The sequence below is a fragment of the Phaenicophaeus curvirostris genome, chromosome 4 (assembly GCF_032191515.1).
Source record: "Phaenicophaeus curvirostris isolate KB17595 chromosome 4, BPBGC_Pcur_1.0, whole genome shotgun sequence".
NCBI classification, from domain to species: Eukaryota; Metazoa; Chordata; class Aves; order Cuculiformes; family Cuculidae; genus Phaenicophaeus; species Phaenicophaeus curvirostris.
Window position 1 is genome coordinate 15,717,179 of NC_091395.1, and position 26,588 is coordinate 15,743,766.

The window sequence follows — 26,588 nt, forward strand, 5'->3', positions numbered from 1 at the left end:
TGTTTATTGTTTTCTTACCTTCTACTGCTCTCTTGAAGAAAACTTTACAGCTGCCACATGTAACCACCCCATAATGACATCCAGATGCCTCATCTCCGCACACCAAACACACTTTGGAAGGTCTTGAAGATCCAGTTGACACACTTCTCAAGGAAGAGCTGGAGTGAAATAACAAACAAACCAAACCAGCTATGAATATTTCAAATCACTCTGGCCATAATGTAAAGTTCAATCAAGAATTTATAACAGGTATATTGCTCAAGGCACCTAACAATTAGGAAACCGCAACTCTTTTTGGCAGTGCTCGGCTGAATACATGAATTGCTTTAATTAGCAAGTACAATATTTTTATTGTCTGTTTAAAAATACTCATAATATATCAATGTTAACATGAGAAGTTACCACAGGGGCAGTGGAATTTATTGGGAGCAGATGATTAAAACTGAAAATAAACAATAAACAAACCAACCACTCTGGCAGTGACTTGATAGCTATAAATTTTCTTTCTATTTGTTGATTTGTTTCAAGCCTCAACAGCTAAGGAATACCTGTAATAAAACCACTTAGACCATTTCACAAAGTTGCTCAGCAAAGTGGTATGCACTCTCCTGTCTACATTCCTACTTACCACTACAGTGGTAAAGTCTCTCTAATATTTATGTAATGTAACAACTTACTTCTGAAGCCTTTCTGCATTCTGCAAGAGCAGCAAGACCCTTGCCACGTGACTTTAGGTGCCAGAAAAGCTACAGCAGAGGTTCACAAACCATCCTGAACTTCTGCAGACTGATGCAACTTGCAAATCCAGCTTCAACCATCTACTGCCTTCTTAAAAGACGGAGCATTTCTGTTGTTGGGTTTTTTTTAAACCATGGCTCTCTGAAGGTATCTTTAGGAACTATTTTCCAGTGGCATCTCTAAAAGACGGTGCTCTTCAAAACCAACTCACATCTCGTGATTCAGTGTGTCTCCTCCCTCCCTTATTCCCCCAGGAACTGGAAACACCGTCCTAAAGTAACTGGTACACTTAGAGAAACGTGCCAGATACTGAAAGAGATGAAAGCTTTTGATCCCTCCCACACATCCAGAGGATTGCAAAGAATCTTTCATTCCACACAGCCTCTCTTCTCCAGGTAAACGTGACCTCTTACATTTCTTCACATGTTATCTCTTTGAATACTGCCGAACAACCACAAAAACAACCCTAAAATACTTTACATCGGTGGTGAAATAATCTGATAGTTCAAATTGCAGGTCACAGGCTATTTGTTGGTCAGTTATTGGGAAACAAAGTTCACAGGTAGCCTTAATTCAAACATATGATAACCAGCTCGCTTAAGAAATTTTGTGTATGCACCCTTTGCCTTTTTCGAATTCTCTATCTTCCTTTAAAGATGTATACAGAGGCCAAGGGATTTATCCAGGGTCACAGAACAAATGTCACTCCAGATCAAAGACTGCAACTCTCCTGGCCCGCAGCTTTACTGTAACATCAACTCTAAATGTCTTTTTAAATGACAGCGTTCAGATGCTAATCAAAATGTTCCAAATAGTATTCCTGCTCCTGGCTGCTCGCTAGTCTGTTAGATTTACTAGTTTTAGTTCTCGTGCTATTTATACTTTCATTACATAACATCACACTACTTGATAATTGCTAGGTGATGGCATTAGCTCATCTGTTAGAGAGACAAAGGCAAGCCTCATCAAATCTATGTTAAAAGAAGTTCTGTGTGCTCAAGTCACAGTCATACCTATGCATTAATCTACCCCTGAGGAAAGGTACCTTCTTCAGTATTTGCCAAGACTGTGCTGCTGTGCTGGTATTCAGCTCTGCATTTGGATTTGTTTAGACAACGATTGGGACTTTCTCCCTCTGGCACATTTCATACAGCACAAAAAAACATTAAACCTCTCATTAAACAAAACGATGTCTGCTTTCTAGAGAAAACGTATTTTCTTTTTTTTTTTCTTTTTTCTTTTTCTTTTTCATTGCAAACAGTGGTATTTTCCCTGAGAAAGGAAACATTTCAATTCTTACGTAGCACCAAAATGTCTTGGGGCATTTGTAATTTTGATGCTGCATGCTCCCATTTCTTCATAAGACTAGCAAAAATTTTCCTAGTCTTTCTGTCCTGAAATATCTAATAACACCTTCTAATACCTAAAAAAGGCGATTCTGTTAAAGAGCTCTTCCTGTGGAGAAATGGAGGTTTCCAGGTTATCACTGCAGTATAAGTGTTTTTTATTTGTATATATACACACACACACTCTCTCTATATACATACTGCACATATTTATGTATTATTTTTAGTTGAAAATAACATGTCATGTAGGATTTTAAGAAGGTGGGAGAGTCTTTTTTTAGATACAAGCTACCCTATAAAATTTCACTTACACAGAATTATTGGGTAAAAAAAGCCAGTAAAGACACATTTAGACACCAGTTGATCCACAACTACTATTAAATCTCTATCCAAGATATAATCTATAGCTGAAAGGTGAAGATACAGCTTAAATACAGAGCATGTTTTCAACGCAGCCACAGCATCACAGATGGAAACTTAACATTCTGGGTAAAATTCAATTAACTCCCATATATCTTTTTAACCAGTTTAAAGGTGAAATAGGTTAAAACACAAGCGATGTACTTTCATTCTTAAGAGAAGTATCTAACATGGAGCAATTATCAAATATTCTTTTGCAAAGAAACTTCGATATTAGCTGTTAGCACTTAAATCTCCTCCAATTTAGGCCAGCTCTTGCTAGGATTGTCTTCTAATGAACAACGTTTGGCTGAGTTTTAAAAATCTCTCTTTCACCCATGCTACAACAAACTATTTTCCAATCCAAAATGCTGCTATACTACCTTATACAAAGGTAAAGTGGTATTGGCACATACCTCCAAATAACAAAAAGCTGAGTCCAGAACGTATGTTCAAATCATATTGCTAAACCTCAGATCAAGTCATTCTATCCATGAAGTTTTTCTTTCTCAACAAGGCATGCACACAGATGGTTACACCTTTTTCTCCTGGATCTCTCTAATGTTCAGGCTGTCGTTCCTTTCTTAGCAACTTGACCACAGTGAACAAGATCTGCATCAAGATCTGACTGGCGAGCAAACTACCCCTCTGCCCTCATTTCAAGGCCAGATATCCAGCATTTATGACGCAGAAACAAACTTTATTTATTCATAATTTTTATTAAACAATTTAATTAATCAGTATAGTTTTATAACCTACAATATATAGAGGCAGAAATGCTACACTAAAAAAAACCAACAACCTACCTTGAAAGTTTCTCATGCATGCTCCAAGTCAAATATTTCCCTTTTCATCAATTTTCCATGGAAACGTCCCATGAATTTCTATCAAGTAATCCTAGTGTAAACTGGTACGTACGAAAAGTTACAGGCAGGTGTCCTTGTTCTGCTGGGAAAGGGTTCATTTCCTGGTTTTGGCAGGGAAAGAGTTAACTTCCACAAGAAGCTGGGAAGGGACCTTCCCAGCCAGAGCAGCTGACCCATGAGATATTCCATGCCATCAATGTCATGTCCAGTATTATATGGGGGGGGCAGCTGGCCAGGTGGGGAAGCTCAGAGCATGTCTGGGTTTGTGGTTTTGGCAGCATGTAAGGACTGCAGGATGGGTGCTCGGGTTGAATCTTGGCTCCAGATGAGAAATAAAGATACAATAATCCAGATTTAGTTAATGCACACATCTCCCTTTAAAAAAATACAAGAGTTGGTCCAAATATGAATGGATAAAAGGAGACCAGGAACTTTACAACTGACTCCCCGGACAGCAATTAGCCTACTGTCAATTATCCATTTGAATGACATGCTAAATCTAATGACAGCTGTGGGTCACAGCATGATTGAGTCTTAAACTTTAGACCAAGGGAAAACACTGTGTTTACACATTTGTCCAAATCCAAATTACCAAAATACCATTATGATATTTAACACTTTTTTTTTTTGAGAATTTTACTCAGTGGACTATTGCTGACCAGAAAACTTCTTGTGGGCAGCAATCAACTCTCTATAAAAACTTCTAATTGAAAACACAAGAAACATGAAATAGTGCCATGGCTACTCATCACTATTTTCAGAAACCAGTAGTTTCCATGGGTTGATTAGGTGTTATTACTTTCATGCCTGTCTCATCATTTCCATGGCACATGAGGCAGGAAAAAAAAAAAGGCAAACACAGGCCCTCCCATACACACAATCTGCAGGATTCAATCACAGGAGATCTAACAAAGCATACATATTTTATCACAGTGCTTTTATAGCCAAGGGCAGCATGGAGCAGTTTAACAATGCCAAATGTATCTTCTAAATGATTTGTAAAATGGTTGCTTAGATGGCTCCACTAACATTTGTCACATTGTAGGGTATGTGGTTAGGAATAAGCCTGATTTATTATCCTCGACAGTGCAAATGCTGGCAGTTAAATGCTGACCTTGACTAGCCATTGCCATCAAGCTCATTTGTGTCTCTGCAAGTTGGCTTTAGTAATAGTTATATGGAGAATTAATTAGAAATAACAGATTTTGTAAAGAAGAGTCAATAAACCCACAGATAATCCAGCATTTTAAAAGCTGATTATACAGGTTATTATGCTTTTCAAACCAGATGTCATACAGGAGCACAGTTTAAACAAACGATGTCTCTCTGATGATAAAATGAAGCACTCCAAAGAAGCATAAGCCACAATATGAATCCCAAATTCATTTGTTCTAAGTACTTTTATTACTATGAGATCTAGACAAGTCCTTTTTAATTCCACATCATTGACTTTTCTTTTTCATACAGAAATTTTCTGGTAGTAAAACAAACAGAAGGAACTTGGGTACACCTCAATAAGTAAAGTCAGGTGAAAACAAAGGCAAAATGAAGTCAAAATCACCATCATGTTTTCACTAAAAGAAGAAAAATTTTTAAGAGCAAGAATTGTAAGAAAAGTCAGGATGCAGACACTGCCAGCATCTTCCTTTTACCAACTCATCTCATTTCTGAAAGGTTGTAACCTTCAGTGAGAGTCATCATCTACTGGGGATTGCACATGAAAACATTTTGCACACGCAAGTACTGAAACCAACCTTCCTATGGCCCAACACAACAAATGTGTATTTCAAAGCTATTTCACAACCATGATGTCGACAGTCTGATGGGGACCAGATCTTGACCCATTTGTCACATCTAGGGAAGCTCAGACAGTCAGGAGGCAGCCAAGAGTTGACCAAGAGCCTACCAAGAGGTATCCAAGAGTCCTTGGTGCCGCCAAGCTGTTTGTGCCACTGCAGCCACACACACACATACTTGACCCTTGCCAACCTCAACTGCAGCAGGCCAGTCAATGCCACCCATGGGAGACAAACTCTAACACTGAACGACAATAAAAACCTTGCAACCTGCCACTAAAATCAAGTGACTGATTACAGAGTTTATGCAGCTCTGGAAATATACTCTTTTTTTCCCCTCCAAATCGTTCCCCAAATTCTGCCTGGTTTCCACAACTAATCTTACATCCCTACATGCTTCCTTTGACCCGTCACTTCTCTAGTGGCTCTCCTAGTATCTTCCTTTCTTTAACTGGTTCTTCATTCTGCCATCACAGTAGATAGCATAACCTCTTCACATCGCCTCCATTATTTTTGCACGTATTCACAAAGAAACAATAATTTCATTCCCAAGATAACTCTACTAGTTATTTAGAAAACATTACAGTGGTCAGAAATTGTCTAGTAGGCTGTCTGATTAACACACAATGATGTTGGTCATCAACTTCAGCCAGAGGCACGTATCACCTCCCAGATTTTGCTCAATGCTGCTAGTTTTAATGATCAATACTAAGGTTGACCAGTATCAGTTTCACCTTGTGTAGCCTGAATTTTTTTTTAAAGTTTCACTGCAGGAAGATACCCTGGCTTTCTCCTATAACTACTTGCATAAAGCAGATTAGCAGACTGGAAAATGGTATTTCTTAAATGTCAGACTACATAAACCAATCTTCTTGTCAGCAGACCAAGAAACCATAGAGAAGTGAAAAGGTGCAGAGATGAAACGATCAGATTTCCAAAAGAGAAGGCAGTCACATGGGACCTCATGAGTGCTGAGCTAAGGAAGGAGCACTGAAGCTAAACCATGCTTGAGCCACAGCAGCAACGCTCCTGCATGCAGGCAGAGCAATATTTACTCTCTGACGTTTTGCAGAGGGGCATATGAATTTCTAAATAACCTAGCCTTAAATTCTGCTGGCTGAGTTTCTCAGGGCATTATCCTGCCCCTATGGAGATGAATACAGACAATACAGAAAGGGTTATGTTTTCTTGGATAAAATAATAGTACTCATATGGCCACTACCAACCTATATACTTGCAGCCTTATAAAAAGAAAAAAAGAAACTAAGATTATTTTTTTTAAGACTAAAACCTTAAAAGAAAACAAACAAAAACTTTAGGTCTCAGAAATCCTGAACAAAGTCTAAATATTTCAGGAAAGCTGTGTATTTTAGTGCATATTATGGATGATAAGACACCAAGCGTAACATCTGAAGCAGTGCATGCTTACTCTGAAACGTGTAATACTGTTATCAGTCCATGAGCAATATAAGTGGTTAGAGAAAGAAATAGCTTTTTTTCTTTAATGTCTTTTCTCTACAAGAATAAAAAAGATTACATAAACACATCAATTGAAAAATAACTTTCAATGTGAAATATTCAGGAAATTCTATTAATGGAGAAAAACAACCTAGAAAATAGTATTACCTTGTGCTATAAATCAATTATTTTCTAAAAGTCCTGAACTACAGGATCCTGACGCCCTTACTTGAATTACCCTTTATTCACTTCTGTTTGCTTCATTTTGGCTAACGATGAACTCATGCAATTCACTATTTGTTGTTGTAATTTTAAATAAATGGACCAGTATCTCATCAAAATAAACTTACTTTGCCGCCTATGACTTTGAAGGCATATTTTTAAGAAATTAAAAAAAACCCACAACCTAGAAAATACAGTAGCTGTGATACTATATTTAATATCGTGGTTAGTGTCAATACGGGTTTTTTTAGGCACAGAGATATTCTATTCCAAGTCAAAAGCCTTAAAATTTGAACTTAAAACACTACAACCCTAATACAAATGTATACATTACAAAATTAATCCAGTATTTATACTTTTTTCTTTCCTCTCAAGAAATGCCCAGTATGATGAAACATGTAGGAATTGGAGGGGAACACACATTTAGTTAAGAGAAAGAAAACTGAGAAAACAGATGGTTTCCTTCCTCAGCAGCTCTAGTTTTCACATTAAGCTACTTTATTTAGCAGTGCCTAAGGGTCATATATCCCCCCTTCATACCTGGATCTTAATTATGGTAACAAGCAAAACTTGACATGCACTGGTAACAGAAAGTCTCCATCCTTTTTCCCAAGTCTCCCCTCAAATATAAAAAAAATCACTCAGGATTTTTAGAAAGCATTTAAACTGCAGTGTTTATTCTGCAAATACAAGCTGATGGGTTCCCCTGTGTTGTAGTCACCAGTGAACAGGTTCCTGCATTTAGTCTAACCTGAAGGCATATGTTGATTTTACAAAATGAAGCAAGTGTACTAAGCTCCTTCAGCTTCCATTTACCTTAGTGGATGCTGACAGGACCCAGCATTTTCCTCAATCCAGCTGTAACCCTTGACTTTTCCTTGACCCTCTCTCCTGAAATCTTTTGGTAGCAGCTATAGTTGTACAGCTGGCTCTCCAATACCTACCTCAAAATAATCTGTCGACTATAGAAAAATATAACTGAGGAATTCTTACCTTCTAGGGAAATAAATCTATTTTTTACCCACTGATATAGTGGTCAGAGAAGTAAAACATCCTCCTAATATTCTTCTGCAATGCACTTTTCTCCTCTTACTACTGCCACAACGTACCAAAATCTAATTGCTCCAGTGAAATAAAATTTTCTTGTTCTGCCTTTTTTTTTTTTTTAAGAGCATAAATACAGTTAATTCTTGGAATACAAGGCTTAACCTAGATGAGGAGTTTCCTACCAGGAGAAAACCTCTAACTTTTGGAGGCCAGAGAACAACAATAGGCCTTGCAGCGCACTTGCTCTAACTTCTGATATTTGGTCCACTTACAGAATTAGTGCAGTTTAAATGCATGCAATGTTGGTATTTGTGCTGCTGATTATAAATTGCTATGCATTGTATAGCAAGATAAGGCAGGAACAGTTTATCTGGAAAATAATCTAGTTAATTATTGAAAACCTATGAGGGGGTGTGTGAGTTTAACTCTTTCTTTTCCTGCACCTGCTCACCTGCCACGGCTAAAATGAAAGGGAAACAGCTTTGAAAACTCCATTTGTCATAGCAACACCTCATCTTCTGCTACTGAAAAATACGTAAATTGATTATGTATCCTGATCACTCTCATACAACAGCACAGTAGCCTTTACTCAGTGAGGCTCTGCTGCCTTCTTGGTCAGCAATGTTTTAAAACTGCATAAAACGCAGTGATTCAAGTGAGGTTCACCTGCTGACAGGGGCACCAGTGGAAAATCATTACCACAGGGAACTGCAGGCAAGACAAGACTGCATGACTATCTAGCTCTGCTATTGAGGACTTCTAAGACAAAGAAAAATTGAAGAAGCAAGGAAGACAGACAAATACGCATAGAAGCCAAATGCAGGAAGATGCTACCAGAGATATCGCTTTGAAAGCCTCCTCTTTTCAAATAACCCTCACTACTTTTCTCAAGTTCTTCTCCAAGTCTAGATGAGCAACTCTTATAAATACCTACCTTTGCTTGAAAGCCTTGTTTTTATGAAACCCTTATTACAGCAGCCTGAAATCACATTAATAACCACAGCATAGACCATGTTCTACCTTAAGAAATGACATTCTGTTGCAGGGCTAAAAATCTACCTGGTATGTCTGGCAAGGGCTTGGTCCTGTAAGTCCTAAAAGAATGCCTATATCAAAAATACAGAAGCTTGGTCCAGCCATACGTACTTGCTTATTATAAATTGTTTACTTTATCTTCTAAGTGTATGATACATTTACAGAGAAAGCCACCACACCATTAATGCCCTAACCACACAATTTTAAAAGTTTACGAGAGCTCCATAATAAATCAATACATAAAAATTCCATAATAGCAAAAAGTAAACTGAACTGTCATCCCCAGTCTACTGAGGCTTAAAACACCACAACAGAAAAACCTCCAGAGCAACCATGAAACCATAGGGAAAAAATGCACCAAAGCACAAAAAAAAGGTTACCATGGGAACAAAGGCTCTTTTCCAACTTGTCAAATGAAAGCCCCGGTATGGCAGACCTTTACTCATAAGAGCAATCCCACAGGCTTCAAAAGGCAACACGTATAATTATTGCTTGAGCTGAAAGAATCTAATGGGGGGAAAGAGGTGAAGTTTGCCCTTTCAATTCCCTTGTGCCCCCCACATCCTGAAAGACAAAATTGGTATGGATGTTGAAAGCATATTAACATGACAGCATCGATGTATGCTATACTATAGTTCCACACAGGAACAGAAATTAGAAGTAAGGAAGTCTGCACACTGATCTAAACTTTATAAACAAGGTATAGGGAAAAATGAAAGGCAACAGACAGCTCTCAGTATTATTTAGTATGAGTTACCAATGCAGCACTGAGTAGTAAGACTCAAGCCCATACGTGTATCAGAGAAATTCATGACATGAACAAACCCAAATATCTTGCAAAGTGCAGTGAATTCTGCATGTATTTGTTAAAGGAAATATTGGAAAAGAAATAATCTGCTGAAGATGATCTTACTAATCAAACGGTAATAAACCTTAATAAGGTTTATGCTTTACGTTTTATTTGAACGTTCCTGCTTGGCACTTGTTCCATATGATACAGTAAAAGTAGAACTCTGACTTTACCACCATCTCTGATTAACAGATATTTCAAAAGGCAAACAGTCAAATTATTCTGAAATACCTCCTGTGACTTCCAAAACCACTATTTGAAATATTGAAGGCTTCATTTTAACTAATATTTCAATTTTAAGAAATTCAAGCTGTTCTTGGTGGTTTACTTATTACCTGATCCAAAAGGTAAGACAACGTGTGAAGCCCTATGTTGGAGAACTACACAGACATCAGGATAGTTTGTAAATTTGTCTCTTCCACTTCCCTGGTCCCGTGGCCCCAGTAAAATATCTTCCTAGAACAAGAAGGTGGAAAACCCAGGGTGATTTCCTCTTCCGTCTTCCTTATTGTTCCCCTCTTGTTGCCCTCATGAGCTTTTGCTACCTTCTGACAGCGTAATAAGAAGACACTTGTGACATCTGAGGAATATGCAAGGGTTACAGCAAGCAGAATAAATCTGCATTGAGTAGGCAATATAGGGCAAATGGATGTGAGGTTCACACCTGTCCGCTTCCAGTAGAAGGAGAAAAAGCAAATAAAGAAAAACAGGATAGAAACTTGTACTCAGTCAGAACTTCACGTGGTCTGGTTTTGCAAGTGGTGAAGCTGGTCCTTGTGCAACAATCCCTCATTTTTCTAACTGTGATTTCTTTGCTTGGCCAACTGCATTTCCAGTGGCCTTTGCCTGTGTGTATCTGCAAACATCATCTAGCCTAGGACTCACACCCCAGTCTTCCTCACTCTCAGGACGCTTACCAACAGTTTGCAATTGGATTTGCTTCAATACCTTAGCCATTTCTCTACCCACCATTTCTTCAAGTGCTGTATCTAACGTAGGTACCAGGCTCAGGATGAAGAACTGATGCTTTTGAAACACAAACCAAAATATTAGCTTTAAGTTACAGGTGTGCAATCCCACGTATAACCTGGTTTTCAAATATAACCCATGCATTATTTTTCTTCACCATAAATTCCTGTGTTAAACTGTTCACTACATTCCAGCTTTCCATAGAGGATTCTCTCATGTTTTCACAGAACATGCACCAACCAGGGTGACATAAGACAAGTAGTCCCATTTTCTCTTAAACGCAAACAAGTAGCTACACAACCCTCTTCCTGCCTTACCTTCAGGAGGTAAACATCTACCCCGCATAGCCCTACCAAGTATGTGAGTAACTCCTCGGTCTAAAATGACTAGCTGCTTGTAAAGGGCTACGTGTTGCCTTCTCAGAAAACACACCAACAGAAAAATCAATGTTTTAAAAGTATTCTGATCCCTGTCCAACCTGTGAATGTTGTTCACAGGTGAAACAGCCTTCTCAGTCTTTGTATCTGCTTCTAAAAATTCTGATTAGCAGGGGACATGAAAAGCAGCAGCTCCAGTTCAGGCAGGGACATAACTTCCCATCTGTCCCAGCTCTGCTACACAAAGTTTGCAGAGATCCTTACTTTTATGTTTACACCAAGGTAAAGTACAGTCACTACCATTGATGGTGATATTGTTGATTATCACATTTATTTGCATACTTTATGTCCCTCTGCTTTCCACTGCCCATAGTTTTTGTGGAGGGTCAGGCAGTTTGGGCAAAGGAGAGATATATTAATGAATATTCAACAGCTCTATTTCTCGTTCTACAGATGCAGAAGAAATGCAGACATTCTTTCCATCCTTCTTCCTAACTGAGAAAGCCAGGTAAGTTGAATGACTAGATGGGGGGAAGATAGATCACTCATCTTTGTAGAGCTTTCCTCTCTTCATTTTTGCTCTTGCAAGAGATCGTACTTTGAAATGGACTCATAGAAAAGATGGTTTGAATTAATAATCACTATCATCAGATAGAAAGATACTGCATAGTTGCATCCACGAGAGCTATTAGGAAGACAGTGCTGCTAGACCATTTTATCTCATACTTTAGCATATACAAATGTTATCAACAAATGCATTCATTCTGCACAGTCTTAGAATTAGAATTTTTTTAAACACCAGGAGATTACTGCAGAGGAATGGTTTAGGTCATAAAACAAAACAGCATCAGACTCAAAGCACAGTTGTTCAGAGCCCACCACAAAAGCAAAGACTTTTCAGCAGAAGTACTATTGAACCTTGGCAGGTATGGGTTTCAGAAACTAAATGCACACTTAACATTCAAGAATCCCTTTTAAAGTCAACAAAAACTACATAATAGGAACTCTCTGCTGCCATTAACTAAATAAAAATTCTATTGATAGCTTGTAGAAGCAGAAAGTAAAATCTCTGTATTTTAAAAATATCCCAAACCCCAAGTCCTTTCAACTCCCCTTTTCCTATTTTCACAGCAAGTGGGACCACTGACATGTAATAAATTTATAGTATATTAAATAACTATAGATTTTAACTTTGAATCAATTAAAATATCCCTCTATTATATGTCAGAGTGACAAGTAATAGCCCGCTGAGTGCCATGGAAAATTTTGGTCAAATAGCAGATGAGGGCTGCAATCACTGACTGATACCTAGAGCAAAGGCTTTTGGTAATTCTCCCACAAGCAATCACAATTGCTGACAAAGTTCAAATTTGTCTTGACAGGATTGTCAAGGCACACTAGAAACGTTCGCAATTGCAAGTCAAAGAATTCATTTTTATTCAGCTGAAATTCACTCTACTGCTCACATACTAATGATACACAGTTCTCTACCTACCACTCTCTCTAGCTGAATAGCTGAATCCCACATAGCAAAGACTAAACAAAAGTAGGAGTATTAAGCAAAACACAGACCAACTTATGTTCTGCAACTAACACAGCTCCAGTACCTCTTCTAAATCCTCTCCTGCATGCTGTCAAAACTCTCTTGCAATATATAGCAGGCCTTGATTTTGGAAGGCAGCTTACATTTAACTTCAATGGGAATAAGATCTGGTACAATAATTAAAAGTATCATCATCCTTCCCATTTCAGGAAAAGGTTGTTTAACTGTTTATGCACAGAAGCACGGCAAACTGACAGTTCAGTGTGCATTACTATGTGCTTATGCATAAATTTACACAATTTACATAGTAATCAAGGTGTACAGCAGAGTGAACAAACATTATTACTCGCTAAACCATCAGCCCCCAGATCTCATTTATGCAGCCTGTCTGTGGCACAGACTTCCAATTTTCTATAGCAAGGACTGTGATATTTACATTCATTGTTAAGGCACAACATCACTCACCAACACAACAGGTCCCACACTGACTCAAACAGAAAGAACCTGGCAACACACATTCTTTGCTCCATTAAGCAATTTCTGCTTATTCTAAAACAATCTGCTTTTTATGCCCTCCTCCCATAGCCATCAAAATTATTTCTGCTATAAACAGGTGTGCAACATGCAGAATAAGCACTTGAGGAAGATAAAAGACAACTCAACAAAAAGTGAGTTTTGAGGACCCACAGTTTTAAAATTGCAGCAATCACAGTGCAACTTAACTTTGTACACGGCTGGAGGACCCAAGAAGCCCCTGCTGTCCTTGCTTGAACTCCTTCAAGGCTTCAGACCACTTGACTCTGTGCAGCTCCTAATATGGGAGCCCACAGCAGTCACAAAGTGTTAAGAGACCCACAAGTTCTTCTTACATCCCTATCTGCTTTACCATATCCTCAATTAACATATACAATATAAAGCAAGTGCTGAGCTCCAAAGTACATGAAAATCGTTTTACTATTCTTTCAAAATTATGAAGTTGTTATTCAGGAGCAGGAATAATGAAACTTTGTTTCGTAAGGGTTCCTCCTTCCCACTTGCAACCTTTAATAGGAGAAGAATGCAAACTATCACCTTTCCTCTAGTCAGGGCACTAATTGGGTGCCTCTCTTCCATCCAGTCACTTATTTTAATGGAACTGGTAAGAGATAACAGCTAAAATTGAAGGAGGTAATAGCTACCCACTGTCAAATTTAGTTGAAGTTGGCTGACATTCAAAACTTATTAGGTGGGAACACACAGACAGCTCAGTTACATAAAACTCAATTTCCTTAGGCTCTGTCTATGATTTTACTGGACTCACTACTGTAACCATTACCTTGGATAAGAAGAAGCGCTCAAAAAGCTATCATCGCTTTAAAGCTTGGACCCTCACATATACTCGCATATTTTAAAAGCATCATCTGCTTAATTAAAGAGAGCAGAATAGCCTGCCCTCCATCCCACCAAGCGTGTTCAAATGCACCCCTGGGAGTCAACACAAACCCTTCTCCTTCATGTTCCTCCAGGTTACTACACCTCTATCCCTTTTCTGACCCACATCCTCTGGGTCACACCTTGCTGGCCCAGCGGTGCCCACAGAGCCAAGAGCAGCCTGTCAACATCAAGGGGAGGTGCTGCTGCTGCTGCAGCATAATTGCCTTCTCCCTCATACCCTCCAGGTCTCTATAGGTAAAGGGGTGGGGAGTATCATGTTGTGACAGGAGTGAACATTTTATTCAAAACTAATTTATCATCAGTGACACTAGCAGTTACAAATCTTGTTAGCAGTCCCTGCCCTAGCTCAACTGAACTAAGCACACGTGTAACTGTGCAGCCCACAATCCCACTTTGTAACCCCACTCTGTAACCCCACTGTGAATGCTACCCAAAAGTAAATCCTGCTCCTCAGTTCAAAGCAAATAGAAGATTTAGGCCCAAACAGATCAGAAACTGCTTTGTTTCACACTTTTTTTTTCCCATTCAAAATGACTGAAAAGTATCCCCTTCCTCTAAACACACACATAAGACGGTGCGCCTGTCATGTTGCATGTTAGATGCGGTGCTAACCATTGTATCCACACATCCCTAAATGTCTTCTACATTCTTGTAAAAAGAAGGTTTTCCATTATGATAATGAATTAAACCCTGCTATTCTGTGTAGGAGTTGGCTTTTTTTTTTTGACATAAGCTGTCAAGAAATTAACCCCACTTTTCCAGAACATTAACAGCTACAGACATTTTTCTGATTCATGTATTTTTGTTTTGCTTGTTTTCCCCTGAGTAATGAGTTCTAGTCTTGCACATACCTACAGAAGTGTATGGAATCTGCAAAAGCTGGACCACAGAGAATAGTGTTGGACTGCAACTGTGGACTTGTCTTGAAGACATCCTTGCAATATTTTCTGGACCTGCCTTAGAGCCATTCCGGTTTTAATGTGTCCACAGAAAGCAGCTTGAGGCAGCTCATCATCCATTCTCTCTGAAAATCTACATCTGTGCTTCTCTGTCTACAAATAGGTGTTTCTAAGCTGAGTATTTCAAAGCACGTGTAAGAACACAACACCTAAAACCTTTTTCAGGCCTTTTATACCAGCAAGGACTGAAAGACAATCCAAGAGGAACTGGTTAATGCTTGTAAGAAACAAGGCTGTTATCCAAATTTCACAGTCATACAGAGGAATGTTAATAAAAGTAACTGCATACCAAGCACTTGTTTGAAGTTCAGTGCTTCTTTCATTCCACAAACACTGCTTTAATCTCACAAATGCTGCTCTGCCTTTTGTTATCCTCTTTCGTGACTGCTGTCAAGCACAGCACTCGGACAACTCGCTGGAAAAGTAGCAGAAATTACCTACAAATGTCAAGCCAGCACTGCTAACGTGCTTGTTTTCTAGCAGTGCTAAGCTGAAGCAGGACCTCAGTTTTCCTCACAAAAGTGCTCAGGCCAAGCTGTTTGGCAGAATAATCCAGAGAGTCAGTACCTCCTGGCTCTCAAGCATTTGGGAACCAACTGCAAGTTGCTGGCAAGGAGCAGGCTTCATGTTATCAGCTGTGTGACCTTGGCTTTGATGCAAAATTTGCCAAAAGCTGAAAATTCCCCAAGCCCCTAATAAGACATGCAGTTTCCCCTATCACAGTCTCCAAACACGTCAGGAAGCAGCTCTGCCTACTAGATACCAAGGCAGATCAGGGCAGGGTCGAAGCCTTGCTTTGTGCCCTTTGGACAGCGAAAGGCAGCAATGTTCTGCCTTGACTGAGAACGCTTGCCAGAGTTGCCAATTCAAGAGCTTACCCAAACAGCTGAATTTTGCTGAAGCCTGAAGAAACCCTTGAGATTAATGGTATTGCAGGCTTTAGTTTACTTGACAAAGACAATATACAGGCCTTTATTCTCAGATTTCCTGAGATTTCCTTGACTGCAAAACTGCATTAACTGTTCCTCACCCAAACTAAAGGTCTGCTGACCATTATTCCAGCAAAGGAGAAGTTTTTCTCCTACAAGAAGTTAACTATTAATATCAGTTTCCAAAGCATGAGTTCTATTCTATTTGTATAGTCAAGTCTTTGCATCCTTGAACTGCTGATGAATCACCTTCTTGTCCTTGATGGCCATAAACAGTTGTGCCTTTGTCAGGCCAGGTGGTGCCCTCTGACCAGCTACTCCAGCAGAAGTATCACAAACATCTGCTGACTTCTCTAAAGTGTTTACAGGACAGGTACAAGATTTTGTGCTATTGTGCTTCCAGGTGCTCTCCGGTGGGTAGGCTGGAGAACTTCATGCTTTCTTAGATATGCCAGATGGACATTTTAATAAACTGGTGAAGAGTTCATGCCACCGATTTGGGATTTCCTTGTAGATGGCTCTCAGCATTTGACCATCTTGACTATGGGTTGATGTAACACCACAGACTAAGTCCTAAGCACCCATACAAGTTCTTATGCTTTTTCTGCTATTATACCTACAGTTTAAACCAATGGCAACCCCACAGGTTTTTGCAGGAACTGCTCATGCAGCTACAAGAAATTCTTGCTGGCTACAGTTAAAGCTTTTACCAGGCAGCCACAAAAGAAGGCCCTAGGGACTGCCTGTGGTCACGGTGATAGCTCCAAAAAAACACTGGTCCCAACTGGCAGGAGAGGTATAACAAATAAATAAAAATACAGGAAAAGAATAAAAAGGGCTTTCACAAAAAAAGTACAAACTGGTTAAGGCCCCTCAAAATAAACAATGCAATTGGCTATGCTTCTGAGGTGTTTCCTAGCTATCTTAGTCACTATGGTTGCATGAAAAGAAAAAAAAAACAAAACCAAACAACCATGATATGATAAGAGTCTAAGAAGTCTATGAATGAATATTGATAAATTGCTGATCGTGATGTGCCATAATTATTCTTAGAGCATGAGGTCACAAGCTTAAATTATGAAACTGCTGAAATAATATTTTTAATGTTCCATCTTTCCCTTATGCATAAAAACCTCTGCTAAGCCTGCAAAATCTTGACCTCAAATTTAAGGACATTATGCTACTTTAATAAATTATATAGAAGGCTTGACTTGTGATCAAGAAAATATTAAGACTTGCATTATTATATTTTACATTATTTCTTTACTCATTAAACCTGAAGAGCTTTCAGTAAAAATACAGGAATTCAATTTGCTGCCATATTATTAACAAAACATGATATACATATTTAAATTCCAATGCTGTGAAAGATGGCAAGAATACAAACTATAAACCGAAGAGCTGAAATACAGGTGATGTACAAGAAACACGCAATCTTTTACATAAATCAAGGACTTCAACATTTTAACTCAGTCCAAGTTTATTTTAATGGGTATCGTGTCCTAAAATAATTGCGTATAGAAAAAAAAAATCGTGATTGCTTTGGATACTGTTGTCTTAAGCAAATACATTTCAGCTTTACACTTAATTAGCATTAAATGGGAAAGTTTCTCATCAATTCCCATTCCTCCTCAAAATTCCTCATTGTTGTTGTTCCTGGTGAGGCTGAAGTGGACCTGTTTCCATGATGGAGAAGTTACCCATCAAGCCTGTTACTCAAGCGCACAAGCATGGTTATCACTCCAATTAACTATTTATAAGCTGTTCCACTGCTCTAGAAAAAGTGCACTGCTATCAGAAAGGAGCTGCTCATTAGAAACCAGCCTGTTAAGGTATTTTTAAATATAACAATGCAATTTCAGTAGACATACGCACATTATTTTTTAAGGAGAACAGGAACAGAAGCATTTTACTCTGGAGCCGAGTGGTTTAAAATTTTAATGAAGAAAGGATTTAAGGTTGTATTATAGGAAACAATGTCTCACTGACAGAAAGGTAGTTAAAGTAGTCCTGCAGATCTTTTCCATCTCTTATTTCTGTAACCTTTACCCTACGCGTTCATATGCTTCCACTCTCTCTCTGCACTGGAGCAGGGTGGGTGCAACTTGAAGCAGGGACTGGGTAAGAGAGGACCTCTGCCACAACCTCCTTTTACATCCAAAGCACTACTGGGAATAACTCTCTCAGCACTCCAAATCTGAAATTCACCCTCTCTCAAATAGAGCAAACATTAAATAATTTAAGTGAACAAGTAGCAAACGGGGGGTGGGGGATAGCAAATACGTCCTGGCCTAACTTTAGCAACAATTGAGTTGCTAAACTGAAGAGTACTCTGTTTATTACTGACAGTACAGAATGATTATATACATCACCTTTGTATTACAACAGTCCTCAAGTGTTTTAAGAAACTCAAATATGTAAAACAATCATTACTACTTGGAAACTGTTCCCTTCATTCCCAGTTTTCTACAATGTCCTTATTAAAACTACTCAAGAAACCATTTCACATGATGCACTACCAGGCAGCGGTATTTTGGACAAATGCAAAAATATTTCATAACTAAATGATCAGATTTATGAGTGACACTAAAGCACTACCTGTCAAATTGTTACTGAACTTCACCTTCAAAATTACTGTCTACCCAGTTGTTTCAAATGCATGTAGTTATGCTAGTCCAAATGAGCTTGTTGCTTAAAATACTACTGCATCCTACACATTTGTTCCTGGAAGATAACATGATGGAGCCCATCTGAAATACCGTCTGGCACGTTTACCTGTCTCAAATGCTGACTTTATTTTGCAGTATGCTCGCCTGTTGCAAGATCATCAGAACAACATTTGCATGCAACAAAGCATGCAATTAATCATAATCTACATGAGGACATATTACCTGAAAACGCAATAAATGCAAAACCTTGTTATAAATTGCTAATACTCTGATGGCAACTTATTGCTCACACTTGACCTTCACATTTACCCATCCACATGCTCGGATCTCCAAGGAGGCTCTAGCAATCCAGCTCCTCACCAGCTTACTTCTGTATATTAAGGCTATTAGTCCAACAACCTTTCCTTTCACTGTCTCTCACACCAGTCCTCTATGTACTCATGAACAAAGTCACCTAAAAATAAAATGATATGCAAGAATAACAAAGGGCAATACTAAGACTTAGTCCAGGAACAGAGCCAAAGATTGGCATTTTCAGCTGCGTACTCTGCTAACTACAATCCTGTTCGGGCCAATGCGATCCCCTTCAAAACTGCCCCAGATTAGATACAGAAATGCAATTCTGAGCAACTCCAGACTTTTGTTACAGTTCACTCGTGGCATGCAGAGGAAAGCTAATACAGTAGAGGGCTACTAGCACGCATAAAGAAGAAAAGTCCTTCCCCACCATCCATCACAAACCTCCTTAAATTCACTACAAGGAATGTACTGGAAACACAGAATAGTTCAATACAGGCATCCACTGAAAGAAAAACATCTCTCCCTTGCTTTACAAGACAAAATTACTGTTGAGATCTATGATCAACTCCTTAATATATTACCATATAGTTTATTTATATAGTTTTTCTCTCCCTATGTTTTCCAATAACCGCCTAGCTTTTGCCTTTCAGCTGAGGATAACCTCTTCACATTTTATGCATCACGGAGCCAGAAGGAGTGTGATTGCCTAACAGTGATTCCCTGAAATCTCTCAGTAGAAGGGAGAAAAAAGAAAAGGAAGAAAGGAATTGAAGAGTATATTTACTTCCACGTCTTGTCATTTTATGTTAATGTGGAGGGGTAGGGGAGAAAGGAGAAAGTCTAATTTAGCGGTCTGAATGATATATTGGAAAGTCTACATCCTTCCAAGGCTACTTCTAAAGAAAGTTACATGCATATGCAAGTCTGCTCATGGAAAGGTACCATATGCTTATAATCATTTATCCTTTATACAATGCATACTTCATGAAATGTGTATGGCCTTCTTTTTTCTGCCACCCCACCACCCCCAACAACAAAATTTGCAGATCTGAAAGGATGTTAAACACTAAATCTGTAAAGGTTCATGACAGTCTATGGCAAAACTCCCATTCTGTTTGGATTACATATATTTGGTGAAATTCCAAACAAGCCCATCAATACATGCATAAATGCGACTGGTTCCCCAGGAAAGACAGGCACCTCTTGTTTGTTCTGTGTTTGCTCTATGAAGATCTTTGTGTATCAATCAAGGACGCTATCTTGCTACACAGAACACTTCTGCAAGTCCTAGAAGTTGAGCATGTCTTCTCAGCTGAAAGAGACCAAGGGTGCCATGCAGAAGTTGCAAGCATAATGCTGTACAACTTCCCCTTTAAAATTATGTACAAATTGAAACATGTTAGAAGGCCATTCGCTTCTGTGGATGCTTACTCCTTTTATAGCCGATTTTCAAACTATTTGAGCCGAGTTCACAGATTGCAAACCATTTGCTCTCTTTCCATCTCCCCATTACAGCCAGGGATGAATACACAAAATCTTTTCATCCTTTTCCCACCCCAGCCTTTGGTCAATATTAGTTAATTACTTTATATTGAACTATCCCTTCTCCAGTGTTATACCATAATTCAAGTGTTAAACTTAAGGAGACCAGAAGAGTTACATACGTTTTTCACTTCTAAGCTTTCACTTCAAGAGTTTTTCCCTTGTGACTGCCTTAGTTTGTATTCCCTTCCTTATTTCCTCAAGCTTTTCTCTTAAGATTCAGACATTTTCTTCTACTCTTCTGCATGCAAAACACATCTTTGGGCAGGATTTAAAGGGCTCAGATGTCAGGTAAATAAACTATTTTTCCTTTAAAAGCAGAATTGGCACATTAGGCTATCCTGAAGAGAAGCATTGAAGGCAAAAACTTGCCTTCAAGTTTCATTCTCTTCTATCAGTAATGTCATCTTGATAATCTTGGCTACGGTGAAATAAGAAATGTATTCATTGGCTAAAAAATTTTTTTTGTTGAAGCATGTCATCATGAAGTTTGAATATACTGCACCACATGATCATATATTTTTCTATACAAGTCCACAGGTTTCCTCTAGATTTCTTCACCAAAATACAAGTCTTGCAGCTATTTTTTCCTCTTCCCATCTCAGTCAGAAGTCATATATGCAATGCCTGCACTAAAGTAAACATACTGTCATTGGCATTTGTGGTTATCTGCTGAAGCTTACTTCTGAGAATAACCCAAAGCATTTCAACCCAGACCTTTATTCAAACTAAAGTGACTGTGTAATCATCCATAATTCAGAAGCAGCACCTGTTTGGTTTGTATTAACAACTTGATACTACTTAATAAAGAAAACTCTTTGGAGCTAGTGCCAGCAAAAATATCCTGTTCTAGCAAATTCTACATTGACCAAACTGAGACTGCTTTCTGTAAATCATGCCAATATTTTTACTCTCAAAAAGAAGAAAAAAAAAAAAAGCATAACAAATAGGACAATCTCCAGGCACGATGTGCAAAAGTTATAAGAAATCAAATATTAAAAGATATGCTTAGAAAAGTTAACATATCGGTTTTGTGAAAAAAGAAAGGCAACTCCCACACTGCCACAATTTTTTTCCCCTTTCCCCCTCAATTCCTGACAAAGTACATCTAAAACTCACCTGGTCACCACAGCGGGCGTTGCTTCTCATGCAGCCATACAAAAAGCAGCCATGTAGTATTTTCATCAATACACAATATTCAACGGTGTCAGCTTTTCCACAATTCACATTTTTAAATTACAAATGCAAACACACTATTTATGGCAATGTACGTATGTCTCAAAAATCTAGTTTAGATAGTCAGACACACTTCTGTTTGGGAATGAAGATGAGCAGCTCATTTTTTGACACAAATCAAAGTCAAAATTCTGCACACTCACTTACTAAACAGTAGTAACTGAAGAGCTGGAAAGCTAAAAACCCCAAGTTTTGATGACATCACAACAAATCTGTACTTAGCCACGCTAACATACAGCTTATTAGATACACTGTTCATAAGATTTTCCCGTAACACAGTGAAGTCGGAACACACAAGAACGGTTAGCCAAATTTTCCTATTTGATACACAATGAGAGAGGCAAACTAATTTTTAACATTATCTCTAATCACAAAATAAAGTCACTTCAAGCCTGCTGTAACTTATAGCAACTTAAAAGTCCATTCCAGAAGCTAAGGAGCCTAGGCCAGGGTGTGGGTTTTTTTACTGTACAGTACCATTTTATTTCTAGGTCTCAGATTTAGGAAAATATAATAGAAAAAAGTAATTATGGAAACAGGTGGGACACAGCAATATTTCCTTTCTGGTACTGGTCTCCTCCAAGATTAATAATGAGCACAAGAACCTAAATCAACTCGATTCTACACGACTTATAAATCTAATGCTGTCATTTTATTGTATAAATAATCATCAAATTAAGTGGCTATGAAATATAAAGTCTGTTTCCTCTGTTCTTTTAATAACCTCTATCTTGAGATACCACCAAGACATCAAATACAGAGATACTGAAGAAGTGTCACAGGGAACTTCTACTGACATGAAAACAAGTTATGACCAAAAGAATCCATCCTCCCAAGGCAGACGATGGCAGTGAGGTGCTGACAGTGAGGTGCTCATCAGATACGAAACAAGTAACAACAAAAAATACCAACATTTGAATACACAGGAAAGGGTCCCAATGCTGGCCATTTCAGGGAAGATGTCAGAACAAGAAAAATCAACATAAGAGATCACTGTAGAGACTCCCTGTTCAAAAGGAGATATTGCATCATCAGTCCTCAATTCTCAGGATTGACCCAAACAAGAACACCCCTAACAAAACAAATCTGAAAACATATTTATTCTTTCATCACTTATTATTCTGTCTTCACATATTTCTTGTGCAAAACAAAGATCACATTCAATGACAAATACAGCCCAGATGATGTAGAAAGTCATCTCATTCACTACATCGTACTGATATGTTCCTGGAGAGACAGAAAGTAAGACCTGAAAGCCAATTAAGCTGCAGGTCAGGGAATGGTTTTCTCTTGTGAAACACTTGTGAATTCTAAGGGCGCAATACTCCTCCATGCCAAGTGGACACAATTTCTCGTATTGACCCTTTGGGATGGGATAAACAATTGGTTTAGCTAAGAACAGAAAAAGAATCCCAAGTCATCCTTTCTACAACCATATCAGAAATTTTCTGCAAGAATTCATATTTCTATTCAGCAGCTAAAGAAATTGAGAGATGGGTCTTGAGCAATTTTTATTCAAATTTCCAGGAACATACCCACTTCTAGTTTATGGTGATATGCATTTTTCTATATCTCTACTTAGAGCACTCACTAGTTTATGAACCTGAGAATTAATACATTATTGATTACAACCAAACTGAATATTTAAACACTGAAGATTTTACTTTTCCAGGGACTGTTAGCACAAGCAAATGCAGGGCTTTGCCTCTGCAGCCACTCTCACCTGTGGGATCAAGCAGTGCTCCCAGAAGTGTGGTCCTGACATAGCACCACAAAGGTGAGCAGTACAACATTTGTATGATCTAGGATATATTCCAATAGCTGCATGAGAAGGAAAAATATCTGAGCCTAGAGCGAAGCCTGAGTTCCTACTATTAACTGAACACCCCTACCCTCAATATGACAGGAGGAAAAATGTCCTCAGCAAAGTTACACTGCATCCAGTCAGAATCTGAGATCAGTTTAACTACCATCAACTGAAAGGAATGAGAAGCAGGGCAGGCTGAAAAAACAAAACAAAACAAACCCAAAACATACAAGCGTTTAAATTCAGAGTACTTACAGAGTGCTATACCTACTCAAATCCAGAGAGTACACTTCTTAATCTATCAGGAGTCACAAACGATGAATTTAAGAGTATGATGGAAAAAGCAAAAAAACACACAAAAAACTTCTGATACAAGAAGAAAAAATATAACCTAAATACGAAGAATCAATTTCACTGTAAGCACTTATTTAAGTCCTGATCTCCTAGTATTAAATAAGATCCAAGTCTCACCGAGATCTACAATAAAATTTCTACCTAATTTAATGTGGGCTTGAAATTCACTTCACGATTGATGGAGTATGCCAGACAAGCTACTGAGCTGCATTATAAAGAAGTCCTTCCCTTACACCAATCCACAACAAGTTTTAGCCACAAAGCCAGAGAAAGAACCTGAGCAACTTTCAAGCAAGCAGCCAAGAGGCACATATACTCCTGACAGAAATTTTAACCTCACAGAAGAGCACTTCTTTGCAATTCAGGAGAGAGCAGCAAAATGAAGCTTAATCATACTGAATACTAGTGAACTACACATGCTTTTTTTTTTTTAACCCATCAAAAACTTCAAGACCAAGGGAGTAGAAGAAAATGTTACTTTTTTTTTTAGAAGAAATTTCAGTTATATTCCCACTGTCACATTACATCCTTTTCCGTTTTAGACTAGGAGAATGGGCAAAAATGAACCAAAACCCACCAAAACCCTCAAACCTCAAAATGCTTCAGGATATAGGTTTCTTCAATACACACCATTCACTGTAACTCGAAGCTAGGGAATAGTTAAGCAGTTCTTATTTACAGTACGCAGAGGGAAACTGTAATAACTGTACATCTGGGCAGTGGGCAGAAGTGGCACAGAAGAAAAAAGGCCAGGAGATGTTTTATTCCATCTCTTTCACACTCCCCAAGGACATGGCAACTTGCATTAGAGGACAGCAGCAAGACAAGCACTTCGCAGAGTGACAAAGCTGGCACGTGAACTGCATCTATGCCTTTTTTTAAATGGTATTTATGTATACATATGCATGTATATACACACACAAGCATACATAGATACGCCATACTGTCTGCGGACTTTTTTCCTCCATCGAAGGAGCAGGCTGTAATTGCAGGAGCCAGAAGCTGAAGCCATCAGGATGTAGGCTCTGATCACAACTCATCAAGGTACAGGAGCTGCACAGGGGCCCTGCTGCACCCTAATTACATCATGCTGATGGTTATTACAACACTACCCTTATTGAATGAGTAGCCTCTGCGATCACCCCCATGCAGTCGCCTGCCCTCCTCTGGATCAGTAGGGTCAAGCCAAATGAATGAAAGAATCTGAAAGGAAAAAAGATAAATAACCAAAAAAAATCCCCACACAGATCTTCATGAAAACTAACACCTGGTACATGCACAGGATGACTACGAGTTCTACAACTGCAACTTCAAAACACCATAAAATATTGATGATAACATATTAATTACTCCTGCAATTCATGTTGCCTTTTTTAAAATTTTGTGGCAAAATTCAGTAATATCCATGGAACAGCAGTTACAACTAAAACTGTCCAACATTGCTCTTTCTACCAGCAAGCAGAGACAAGTTTTTGTTTGTTTTTTTGTTTAAATCTGAGCATCAACAATTTTCAACATGGGTGTGTTTCAGGCTAAAAGAATTTCTGTTTCAGGAAAATGCTATAGCAGTTTCTGAAAAAACAAAGCGAGTGGAAAATATTGTTTTGACAGTTCTCAAATTTGCTACGATTGATCCTTTGAAACCAGTATTTCCATGCTTTGGTGTACAGACTTTGAATTGACCTTGGAGCCAGAGGTGGTGCATTTTCCAGCCTGGGGAAAATCCACTCAAATCCACCCCCTAAAAGCAGTGTTTGCACGTACTCAATAGTGGTTCACAGTATTTAGCAGCAGAATTCACTACATTTTCAATCTACATTAAGTAAGCTATAGATGAGGGCCAAACAAAGTTCATTCTCCCTTCCTCTCTCTCTACAGATGCTTGTTCTTGCTGTTGTGAAGTGCTGCACCTGAATGGAGATGAAGGACACTTAATCTCACTTCATCTTGGCAAACACATTGACGCTACACAGACTGAAAAGGCAGAGAAGGTCCCAACCTGAACACAAATGGACCAGGACCGGTAATGGCATTTACTGGAGACTGTTGAGATGCAATCAGTGGATGTAAATGCAGTATTACAAGGAGAAGGGCAAAGTGAGAATGTGCCAGTCAAGACAGACAACAGCAGCAGAAGTAAGGAGGGGACAGACTGTTGGGTAGAGTGGCAAAAAGCTCTGCAGCAGTGTGACCAGCAGGTCAAGGGAGGTGACTCTCCTCCTCTACTCTGCTTCTGTGAGACCTTATCTGGAGAACTCTGTTCCACCCTGGCGTCCTCAGCACAAGGAACTCAATCTGTCAGAGCAAGTCCAGAGGAGGGCCACAAGATGATCAGAGAGCTGGAGCACCAACCCTATGAGGACAGGCACAGATTTGGGCTCGTTTAGCCTAGAGAAGAGAAGGCACCAAGGAGACCTTTAGCAGCCCTCCAGTACTTACAGGGAGCCTACTGGAAAGCTGGAGAGGGGCTCTTTATCAGGGAGTACAGTGACAGGACAAGGAGTAATGATTTTGAACTGAAAGGGGAGACTTAGATCAGATATTAGGAAGAAATTTGTTACTGTGAGGGTGGTGAGGCACTGGAACAGGTTGCCCAGAGAAGCTGTGGATGCTCCATCCCTGGAGGTGTTCAGGGCCAGGCTGGATGAGGCTTTAAGCAACCTGATCCAGTGGAAGATGTTCTTGCCCCCTGCAAAAGGTTTGTATCTAGGT

At 38.9% G+C, this 26,588-nt stretch overlaps 1 protein-coding gene across 2 annotated transcripts in view; it reads right to left on the minus strand.

Annotated features, from left to right (window-relative positions):
• Positions 1-26,588, minus strand: part of NR3C2 (nuclear receptor subfamily 3 group C member 2) — a 210,429-nt gene that overhangs the window by 92,653 nt on the left and 91,188 nt on the right. For both annotated transcript variants that reach the window (XM_069855329.1, XM_069855328.1), the window contains one exon: positions 19-158. In XM_069855329.1, coding sequence (XP_069711430.1) covers positions 19-158 — 140 coding nt within the window. The remainder of the gene's footprint in view (positions 1-18; positions 159-26,588) is intronic.